At 41.7% G+C, this 11899-nt stretch overlaps 1 protein-coding gene across 5 annotated transcripts in view; it reads right to left on the bottom strand.

Annotated features, from left to right (window-relative positions):
- The window catches only part of RAB30 (RAB30, member RAS oncogene family), a 122561-nt gene that overhangs the window by 19296 nt on the left and 91366 nt on the right, over positions 1-11899 (bottom strand). For 2 of the 5 annotated variants that reach the window (XM_027848236.1, XM_027848235.1), the window contains one exon: positions 381-481. In XM_027848236.1, the coding sequence (XP_027704037.1) occupies positions 381-473 (93 nt within the window). In that variant the 5' untranslated portion in view covers positions 474-481. Of the gene's footprint in view, positions 1-380; positions 482-1047; positions 1152-2155; positions 2174-10747; positions 10771-11899 lie in introns of those variants that run through there. The other 3 variants (XM_027848237.1, XM_027848238.1, XM_027848234.1) reach the window with 3 other exon arrangements.

Below are 11899 nucleotides of genomic sequence, written 5' to 3'. Positions count from 1 at the left end.
GTGTGTGTGTGTGTGTGTGTGTGTGTGTGTGTGTGTGTGTGTGTGTGTGTGTTTAATAAAGTCCCACATCGATGTGTCATTAAAAACAAAACTGTTCTTCTCATTCATTCTAAGAAGTGACAAAGGGGTCTGAATAGATAGCCCATGGAGTTTTTTTTGCCTTGAATTGTCACAAATATTGGAAAAGTCTGAGAATGACTGATCAGTATATAAACCTGCTACATTTGGAAAGATCACATTAGAAGTATGGCCCCAGTGATGAAATTTTGCAACCCCACCCCATCAACTGTCCTTACCTATGACTAAAACTAACACTCTATCCCTCCCCAGTCTACTCCATCTCAGGACAACTCCCTCTGTCCGCACCAAGAGCACCTTACCTGAGTAAAACGTCGGACTAGGCACGTCTTCCCCACACCAGCGTTTCCAATTAAAACAATTTTGAACAGGAAATCATAATCTTCCATACTCATTGACACAGCTGCAAGGCAAAGAAATGCAATAATTAGGAGGAATTGTAGGAAGCAGCTCAGTCAGATGGGACAGGCAAGGTTTATCTACTCTGTCCCCGTCTCCTCAGTAACCACAGGCCTGACTCATCTAAAGAAAAATATGACTTTCCTCTTTGGGTCACACCACAGATCTGAGACTGACAAATATGTTCTGTCACTGGTGACCTTTAGTCCTCCAGGCAGTCAAAATACAGGTCCTCAAATGATAAGTTCTATTTTCTTTTGGAGTGAGAAGGAGGCATAGGTTCAAGGTTCAAAGGGAAACACAAAAACACTGTTGGTGTGTGTGAGATAAGACAGAGGATCACTAGAAATGTTGTTTTTTGGTAGGAGAGAAGTGAAATGAGAATCAGAGGAGGAAGATTGTGGGCCAAAGTTAAGAGATGTCCTTGAATCCCCCACAATGTTTTGGCAGAATGGAAGCTTTTTGAGAATAGTCACTCGGTTTTCCTCGGTAACCCCGGTGTCTGGAGGCAATGAGGCACAGTGAGATAAAGCCAGCCTTGGAATCAGAAAGACTTAGGGTCAGTCTTACCTCTAAAACATACTGGCTGTGTGACCCTGGACAATTCACCCAAACTCTCCATGCTCCCAGGCAATTCTCTCTAACACTAGAAGTTCCAGTGCAGATACCAAACCTCATTAAGAGAGGAAATTTCCTTGCCAAAAGTTCTTTACACCTAGGACATCACAGATCTGGGTCCCTCCCTCTACTCAAATCCTGAGCACCTTGCCCCACACCCAGCATACAGCTGGTCATACTTAATAAATGCTTATTGAATTTAATTGTTTCTTGCTGTCACTCATCACGTTCTCTATTCTAGTGTTGTTACATGTCCCCCTCTTTTATCCAGGTCATGTGGTAGAGTGGAAGAGCCCTGGAGTTAGTCAGGAGACCTGGATTCAAGTTCCAAGTCTGCCAATTCCATTGTTTTCAGCCATATTTCAGTTGTGTTGGACTTTTCATGACCCCATCTGGGGTTTACTTGGCAAAGACACTGGAGTGGTTTGCCATTTCTTTCTCCAGCTCATTTTACAGATGAAGAAACTGAGGCAAACAGGGTTAAGTGACTTGGCCAGGGTCACACAGCTAGTAAGTGTCTGAGGCTGGATTCGAACTCAGGTCTTCTTAATTCCAAGCCCAGCACTCTATCCACTGTATCACCTCCTTGCCTAATTCCATTGTTTAGGTGATTAAAAAAAAAAAGGTTTGAAGAGGTTAAATAATTTTTTTTATCAGAGTGACATTGTTTAAATGATAAAAATTATTTAACCTCTCCAAACCTCATTTCCCTTAATTGTAATAAAATAATAAATCAAGTCCTAAATGGAGCTGGTTCCAACACACTCCTGTCACCAAGCCCCTGCTTGTACACCCCCAGAAATGGAGAGCTCATTACCCTCTGAGGCAGCACATATTGTTTTGAGATAGCTCTACTTGTCAGAAAGTTCTTCCTTACGTGGCATCAATATCTGTCTTCTTTTAGCTCCCATCCATTGGGCCTAGGTCTATCCTCTGGAGTCAAACAGAAAGTCTATTCCTTATTATTGTAACTAGATGACACAGGTGACAGTGTTGGACTTGGAGTTCAAATCCTGCCTCAGACACATAACTAGCTATGTGACACAAGGCAATCCCTTACCCTCTTTGTCTCAGTTTGCTCATCTATAGAATGGGGATAATAATAGCCCCAAACTCAAAGGGCAGCTGTGAGGATCAAATGAGGCAGCATATGCAAAGTACCTTGTAAATCTTAAAGCACAGAATGAAGGCCAGTTATCACATTCTCCTTATGGGGCAGCTTTTTAGATATTTGAAGGCCTCTGTCATGTTCTCACTGTTTTTTTTTTCTACCCAAGCTAAAAATGTCCAGTTCTGACAGTCAGTCCTCCTATGACACAACTTTGAGCCCCGTTGCCTCCCCAGCCATATCCTTTCTCAGAAGATTAAGAATGACAATTCCAGGGGAGTCACGGTGAAACATTCTCTCTGCCACCTGAGAGAAGTGATAGATTTGGACTATAGATTGAGGCTCTATTTCTTTGGGACACAGTCAGTGTCAGAATTTTTTTTTTTTTGCTTGACTATACTTATTTGTAACAGGAATTTTGTTTTTCTTGCCTTCCCAGTTGGGGAAGGAGGTGAGGAGAAATGGGAGGGAGAGAATTCTAATCTGAAAATAAAATTTAATTAAAAAAAAAAAGAGAAGTGAAGTGAAACAGAGGCTACAGCCTGCTTAAAGGCCAGAGTTAGGGGAAGGTAGAAACAACATACCCACAGTGTTGGTCTGTCAATACAAAGTGACAGGGAGCACAGGGCAGGTCAGCAGGGGGAATGTGGGCTAAAGACAAAGCCTGCTGCATGGAAATCAATTCTAGAGCCTGAAGGGCAAAACCTTGGAGATCATTCTGAATGGATTCTGAGGTCTCCTTGGAATGATTACAGACAACTTTGCCAAGGTCCAGATGGTGTTACAACCCCACCAAGAGGGGCCACCTTCTCAACCAGAGGGCAAATAACAGAGCAACTTCAGCAGACTTCATTAAATATTTCTCCTTTGGAGCATCTGCTTATCATGGAAGAAAAACTGACCAAATTATTTCCTTCTTTCCCCTTCTCGTCCCTTGAGTTAGAAAATCATCTGGAGTCCCAGAGACAGCCAATTATAAAAAGAATGAGGGGCCTCTTTCATGAAGTGGTTTTGGTTGGTGGAAATAACACAAGACCAGGAACCAAGAGTTTGGTTCATGTTCCAACACTAGCTGTGTATGACCTTGACCAAGTCAAAGAATATTGGAGCCAGAAGGGATGTTCCAACACAAAATGTTGGAATAAGGAATGGGAGAGCTAGATGGGACCTCAGAACAATGGTGTCAAACTCAAATAGAAATGAAACCCTGTGGCCCCATGTTGATTTAGAAAACCACAAATTAACATTATCTATGTACCTCTATAGTATTTTTACTTATTTTGTTAAACATTTCCCAATTACATTTTAATCTGGTTTGGGCTGCACTTGGGAGTTTTGCAGATAATTGAGTTTGATACCTCTTAGAAGTCTTCTAACTCAAAGTATTATTTAGAGACAGTATGGTATATTCAAAAGAACTCTAAGGAAAAGATCTCTTGTCTGGGGCAGCCAGGTGGTGAAGTGGATAGAGCACTGGCCCTGGAGTCAGGAGGACCAGAGTTCAAATGTGGCCTCAGACACTTGACACTTACTAGCTATGTGACCCTGGGCAAGTCACTTAACCCTATTGCCTGGCCAAAAAAAAAAAAAAAGAAAGAAAAGATTTCTTGTCTTCAAATCAGAAAAACCCTCAAATCAGAAGTTTGGACCTTGACTCTGACACTTATTATCAGTGTGCCTCTCAGGCAGGTCACAGCCTGAGCCTCAATATCTTTGTCTATGAAATGGGGATAATGATACTTGTGCTATCTACCTCACAAAGTTGTAAATCTGAGTTATCATTATCATATTCCCACCTTCCCCAGAGGGATATAAGCTCCTTAAGGGTAGAGAAGGAATTTTGTTTTGTTTTTTTATACCCTGGCAACTAGCACAGTGTCTTGCATAAATCAGGCACTTAATAAATATCCATGAAATTGAACTAGTATTGTTTTATAGATAAGGTAACTGAGACCCACTAACATTAAGACACTGTCCAAGGTCACATTGCTAACGGGTAGAGTCAGGCTCAGAACCTACTAATCTCTTGACTATTAGGCCTATACGCCTCCTACTAAAAAGACTTCCACTAGATCATGTTGTCCTCCCAGACACGTTTTAGGGCTTAATTGATTCCTGTAGCAAATGGACATTCGTTTATTCATCCAAAAATGCACAAACACTCATTAAGTACCTATTATAACCTACACACTGCAGCAGGATCTGTGGGAGATGCAAAGACAAATAAGAAACATCCCTGGCCCATCAATTGGGGAATGGCTGAACAAGTCATAGTATATGAATGTAATCATCCTGCTCATCTAATAATGAAGGTATATCATATTTATAACCTACTTTGCAATTTACAAAGCACAAGGACTTCTCATCAACCCTGTGAAGTAGATGGTTCAAGTGGTATTATCTTCAGTATGAGGATGACCATATTTCAGAGAGGGTAAGTAACTTGCCCAAGGTCACACATCAAGTAATAGAAGTGGGATTTAATCAGAGAAACTCAGCTTTGGAGGAAACCTCTATCTACCCCAACCCATTCCTTATGAGAAGTATCATTTATAAGTGATCATCTAGCCTTACCTTAAAGACTTTATCACGGGGGAATCTATGACCCCTCAAGAAAGCCCCCTCAACTTTCAACAAATGAGATAATAATAATAAAAATAATAGCTAACATCCATATAGTGCCTACTTAGTGCCAGGCACTAAATGCTTTACAAATATTATCTCATTTGATCCTCACAACAACCCTGAGAGATAAGTGCTGTTATCATCTCCATTTTACAGGTGAGGAAACTTGAGGTAAGCAGGAGTTAAGTAACTTGCTCTGGGTCACACAGCTAGTAGGTGTCTGAGGTCAGATTTGAAATCAAGGCCTGGCATTCTATCTACTGCAGCACTTAGCTGCCTCTAATAATATTTGTAAAATATTCATTTGGCATCGTGCCTGGCACATAGCGGGTGCTATGTAAATGCTTATTCCTTCCCCTTCCCTTCTCCTCTAATTGTTAGGAAGTTTTTCTTACAACAAATCTAAATCTGCCTCTCTGCATCTTTCACCCTTTGGTCCTAGCTCTACCCTCTGGGATCAAGCAGAACAGTTCTAATCTCTCTTCCTTCAAAACTTGAGGAAAGTTATCATGCCTCACCCAGGTTTTCTCTAGGTTAAACATCCCCAGTTCTATTAACCACTACTCCTAGTCTCAGCCCACTTTCTTTAACTCGAGGTCTAGTGTTGTTTCTACCAGACCAGGTTATCTGTCATGAGTAAGATAGTAGATAAACACTAGAAAAGCATCCTAAGTTGTAGACCATGTGTGAACACAGTAATACTGTACCTCACAGGGCTGTTGTGAAGATAAACCTGCATAATGCACGTAAAAGTGATTTAAAAACTTTCCTATGCTACAGATAAGATTATTAGATTGTAAGCTCCTGGAGGGCAGAGACTGTTTTTTTTTTAACTGTTTTGGTATTTCCAGAGCTTAGCACAGTGCCTGGCACATGTTGTTGCTGTTGTTCAGTCATTTCAGTCACCTCCAACTCTTTGTGATCCAATTTGGAGTTTTCTGGGCAAAGATACTGGAATGATTTGCCATTTCCTTCTCCAGTTGATTTGACAGATGAGGAAACTGAGGCAAACAGGGTGAAGTGACTTGCCTAGGGTCACTCAACTAGTAAGTGTCTGAGGTCAGATTTGAACTCGGGAAGATGAGCCTTCCTGACTCCAGGCCAACACTCTATCCATTTCGCCACCTTACTGGCATATAGCAGGTACTTAATAAATGTTTATTGATTGATTATCATGTTAAATTCTTATTTCTTGCATCTGCACTCACATCTCTCTTCTCCTACACGTCATACCTCCTTCTGTCTCTTAGCTCATTATTAGTAAGTTGACTAAAGAAATTATTATGACTAAATTTACATTTTATCACCTAGATTCACTTACTATATATATCAAAGGTTGAAAATGGCTCATAACCCCAAAAGAGTAGTTTCATAAACATTTAATAAGAATCAATAGAAGGAACACTCCTGTGAAATGATGGTGACGGAAGCTTGGCCCAAAAAAAGAAATATGAGAATGTGTCTTCCCACCTGTCTTTACAGAAGTGAGATACTATGGGGTGGAATACTGCATATGATGTTAGATTTGCTTAATATCATCCCTACTCTCTGCTTCTCTGACTGAAGAATGGGGCCATGAAATCTACATCTCCATTTAAGGAGAGAACTCAGCTCACACAACTCTTCATTTTTGACTAACTTTTCCTATACCTTCTCCGTCTTCTCTCCCTCACACTCAAATTTTCAGTTTCCTATTATGTTTTGTCTTCCTTCAGACTGTCAGCTTCTTGAAGGCAAAAGACATCCTTTAACCTCAAGGAGCTTACAATTTAATGGATAGAAAACATGCAAACAAACATATATAAACAAGCTATATACAAGATAAATAGGAAATAATACACAGGAGGAAGACATTAGAATTAAGAAGGGTTAGGAAAGGCTTCTTGTAAAAGATGAAATTTGAGTTGGGACTTAAAGGAAGCCAGGGAATTTAGTAAGTGGTAATCAAAAGGGAGAGCATCCAGGCACAAGGGACAGCCAGAAAATATGGCCAGAACTGAGAGTTGGAGTGTCTTGCTCATGGAATAGCCAGGAGGCCAGTGTGACTGGATGAAAGTAAGGGATGATGAGTAAAAGGTAAGAAAACTGGAAAGATAGGAGAGGGCTAGGATATGAAGGCCTTTAACCATTTTGTGTTTGATCCTGGAAACAATAGGAAGCCACTGGAGTTTTTTGAGTACAGGAGTGATGTGGTCAGGCCTGTGCTTTAGAAAAACCACTTTGGTGGCTGACTAGAGGATGGATTGGAGTGAGAAGAGACTTGAGGCAGGCAGACCTACTTGCAGTTATTGCAATAATCTAGGGGTGAGGTGATAAGGGCCTGCACAAAAATGGTGGCAGCATCAGAGGAAAGGAGGGGGCATATAGAAGAGATGTTGCAGAGGTAAAATGAACAAGCCTTGGCAACATCGTGGATATGGGAGGCATGAAAGATAGTGAGGAATCCAGGATGACTCCTAAGTTGGGAGCCTAAGGGACTGGGAGGATGGTGTTGTCCTCTATAGTAATAGGGAAGGTAGGAGGTGGGGAGGGTTTGGGAGAATGAATTGTTTTGGACATGTTTAGTTTAAGATGTCTGTCTACTGGACATCTAGTTAGAGATGTCTAAAAGACTGTTGGAGATGGGAGACTGGAGATCAACAGAGAGGTTAGGGCAGATCAGAATAGAGATGGTAACTAAATTCCTGGGAGCTGATGAGATCATCAAGTGAAATAGTACAGAGGGAGATGAGAAGAAGACCCAGGACCCAGAACACTTAGGGTTAGAGAGTGTGATCTGGGTGAGAATCCAACAAAGGGGACAGAGAAGGAGTGGACAGATAGGCAAGAAGAAGACCAGAAGACAGGGAAGTCTCAAAAACCCAGAGAGAAGAGAATATCAGGAAGGAGAGGGTAATCAAGTGTCCAAGGCTGCAGAGAGGTCAAGGAGGATAAGGATTGAGAAAACACCACTGGATTTGGCAACTAAGAGGTCATTAATAACTTTGGTGTGTATATATTCCACCTCCTTAGTCAATAAACTCCAGTGTCTTCCAATTACCTCCAGGATCAAATAGAAAATCTTTGCCCTTCACACCTGGCCTTTCTTATCTTTCCATTCTTCTTAGATTTTACTCCCTCCACATAGTCTACAATCCAGTGACTGGCCTCTTCCCTATTCCTCACATGACATTCCATCTCCTGTCTCTATCTTTCTACTGGCTGTCTCCCATGCCTGGAATGCTGCCCTTGGAGGATTCTGTTCTGGAGAGAAAAAGCAAGCTCTGTTTCCTTTCAGCTATCCACACCTTAAGCAACCCTTTCTGTTCCCACCATAGGAATCATTCACAATAATAATCATAGCAAGGACTGACATCTAGATCTCTCTTTACAAAAAGATTTCTGTGCTTTACCTCATCAATAACACTAAGAGGTAATAGCAATACAGGCCTAATTATCCACATTTTATAGGAAATTAGGGATCAGAGAGGCCAAGTGATTTTCCCTAGTTCATGTGAGTAATCTGTAGCAGAACCAAGCCTACAACTCAGGTCTTCTGCCCGGGCTCTTTCCACTACATCAAACTGCCAGAAGGCTTTAGCCAAGGCACCATGTTCTACCTAGTGGCAGCTTATCCGAACTCTACCTAAAGTACCTCAGAGTCAGAGGCGTCTAATGGATCATTAGAGTCTGAAAGGACCATCTTAGTCAGAAGACCATAGGATTTAGACCTAAAAGGGGCCTTTGAGACCAAAACAATGTAACCTCCTCAATTTACAACGAGGAAACTGAGGCTCAGGGAGATTTAGTAACTTACCCAAAGTCATATAGGCATTAAGTGGTAGAACCAAAATTTGGCTCTAGGTCTTTTGACTCTTTTGACTTTTTTTTTTCTACCATGGTACAATAGAAGTAGAATCTGCCAAACTCCTCATTTAACAAAGAGGCATTTGAGGTCCATACAATTTAGTGTCATACCTAAGATCACATGCCTATCCTAGCTCTCATTCTACCAATGAAGAAACTGAGGCCCAAAGTGGTTTAGTGGCATACCCATGGTCACATGGCTAGCCTAGCTCTCCTTTTATCAGTGAGAAAACTGGAGTCCAGACTTTATCCAAAGTCACAAGGTTAACAGCAGAGTTATTGTTCATACACTCACATCTTATTATTATGAAGTATTTAACACAATCTCATTTGAACCCCACAACACCCCCATGAAGTAGGTTGTGCAAGTATTATTTTTATTTCGAGTTCTAAATTCTCTCCCTCACTCCATCCACCCGCCACCCATTGAGAAGGCAAGCAATGATACCCATTATACATGTGAAGTTACATAAAATATATTTCCATATTAACCATGCTATAAAAAAAAGCAAGAAAAATAAAGCGGAAAAACATATGCGCAAGTATTTTTACAACCCCCATTTTACAGAAGAGAAGACTGAGACTCAAAAAGTTAAAGTGACCACCCCATGGTCACGAAACTAGCAAATGGCCAAGTCAGGACTGGAACTCAGCCTTTTGACTCCCCAGTCCAGCTCTTTCCACCAAAAACAGTACAGACTAGCCTTGCAAACCTAGGCCTCTGTGGCAACTTCAAAAATGATACCATTGTGAGGATAGGAAATGTCCTGTATGTAATGACTTTGGTATCTACTGGCCCGAAGACAGGGTATTGAACTAGAAGTGGCCTTAAGTTCCCTTGGAACTACAGTATTCTAGGATTCTATGTTCCGCTAGAGACATCTAGCCTACAGTTACCAGTGCTCAGGGTAGGAACTTTTTAAGAAACTGGACCCAAAGCAATAACCCTGTTCCCCTGCAGTGAAGTCATGGCAAAGTCCCAAGTAATACAAACCAAGGAACAGCTTCCCACAAGTGCATACACCCAGTTGAGATTCAGAAAAGCTGGGGAATTTCAAAGAGATGAGTGAAGAAAGGGTATGGGAAAATTTTAGTGGAAGAAAACTGAAGTAAAGGATTGCAAACATCAGTTGCAATTCTAAACAATGCTGATTTTGGCAACATAAGCCATTTATCAAAATGACCTTTTTCAGCAGACTCAGGGTTACATGAAAGTGTATTTTTCCCTCCCTCCTCCTTCTATACTGATGCAGTTCATGCACAGTGAGATGAATAAAATGGAGACTCCTGCTGAGCTGGGGCTCAAAGAAACAAACTATACTTTGTGGATTTTTCATTGTTCAAACAGAAATTATGCTAACGTGTGACCACCTACTTAGAGATTCTCTACCACTGGAGAAAATCCAAGTCTCAAACCCATTCTTTCTGCCTTCCTCCCTATCTTTATTCCTTACCTTCTTGTCCTTTCTGCCTATCTTCTTTCCTCCTTCTTGCTTTCTATCCCCCTCTTTGCTCCTTTCTTCTTTCCCTTGTCTTTTCCATCCCTCCCTTGTTCCTTTCTGGATTCTTCTATCCCTCTCCTTGTCCTTTCTTCTCTCCCTTTTCTTTCCCTCCCTCCCTTCCTTTTCTCCTTCCTGACTTTTATGCCTTTTTTTACTCCTTTCTTCCTTCCCCTCTCTTTTCCCTCCCTCCTTTCCCTCCTTCCTGACTAGCTTCCTTCCAGAAATATATACTGAGCACCTACTATGTGCACATATTGCTAAGCAGGTCTTGAGGGACAAACAGAGGAAGCAAGTTATGGACCCCACCTTCCAGTACTTTACAATCCAGTTGAGAAGACACAGTTAAGTAATAATGCAACATCCTGTATGCTTAAGGGACCAGAGGAGTAATATAGATAGTAACTGCTATAGGAACTGAGAGAAGACAGAGGAAGAGAAAGGTCCCCCTGGGCTATATGGGCCAGGGAAGGCCTCATGAAAGAAACGGAACTTGAGCTAGACTTTGCATGGGAAGGATTAGGGTAAGGGGGTGGAGAAGGGAACACCAAGAACAAAAAGAACACTGAATTACCTGTCAGAGGGCCTGGGCTTGGGTCATTGTTTTGTCACTTACTGGTTGTATAAGCTTGGGAAGTCATTATCCTTTCTAAGTTTCAGTTTCCTTATCTGTACAACAGGAATCAGTATTTGCCCAACTTAACTACTGGAGTTGCTGAGAAGGTGAAAAGAAATATCTGCAAAGTCCTTTGTAAACTGTAAAGCCTCCATATAAATAAAAATTATGATCTAGCAGAGACCAAGGACCAGAAGAAATAGAACACAGGACAAATAAATTCTTACGGGGAGGTAGGAGGTCAGGAATGGTCTGGAACAAGGAGAAAACAGGAATCTGTAGCAGAGAACTCTGACTGCTTCAAGGGTATTGAGAACCTGAAGGGGAAATCATAGACTCACACAATGTCAGGCTTTTGAGATTATCTGCTCTAAACCCCTCATTTCCTCAGAGGTGAAAACAAAAACCTGGAGGGGTCAGGTGGCATATCTGAGTCACATGGCTAGTTAGGAACAGAGCCCTGCCTAAAATCCACGCTGGCCAGCTCCTAGGCTATCCCCCTCTTTGCTCCTTTCTTCTTTCCCTTGTCTTTTCCATCCCTCCCTTGTTCCTTTCTGGATGTCTTCTATCCCTCTCCTTGTCCTTTCTTCTTTTCCTTCTCTTTCCCTTCCTCCCTTCGTTTTCTCCTTCCTGACTTTTATGCCTTTTTTTTACTCCTTTCTTCCTTCCCCTCTCTTTTCCCTCCCTTCCCTGTGTCGGAAGGCTGAGGTCCTTTTGCCTCTAGGAAATCCATCTCCTTCTTCCTGTCCTCTCCCAGGCCACACATCCTCCCCAACATACCATACTATGTCAGGAATATGCTCTCTCCTCATGATAGTGAGGTAGCTGGGTAGCAGAGGGGATAGGGTGCTACACTTGGAATATGGAAGATGTAGAGTTCAAATCCTGCCTCAGACACTAGCTGTGTAACCCTGGGGAAGTCATTTAACCTCTCTATACCTCAGTTTGCTCATCATTAGATTGTAAGCTCCTTGCAAATAGAGACTGACTGTCTTTTGCCTCTTCTTATATTCCTAGGGCTTAGCACAGTGCCTGGCCCGTAGTAGGTGCTTAATAAATGTTTACTGAATGGATCTGTAAAATGGGAAGCAACAATATCATTGGATTTTT

The sequence above is a fragment of the Vombatus ursinus genome, unplaced genomic scaffold, assembly GCF_900497805.2.
Source record: "Vombatus ursinus unplaced genomic scaffold, bare-nosed wombat genome assembly UNPS02005659.1, whole genome shotgun sequence".
Classification (NCBI taxonomy): domain Eukaryota; kingdom Metazoa; phylum Chordata; class Mammalia; order Diprotodontia; family Vombatidae; genus Vombatus; species Vombatus ursinus.
Note: the sequence above shows the minus strand (reverse complement) of the source record. Positions and strands in the feature narration are given on the sequence as shown.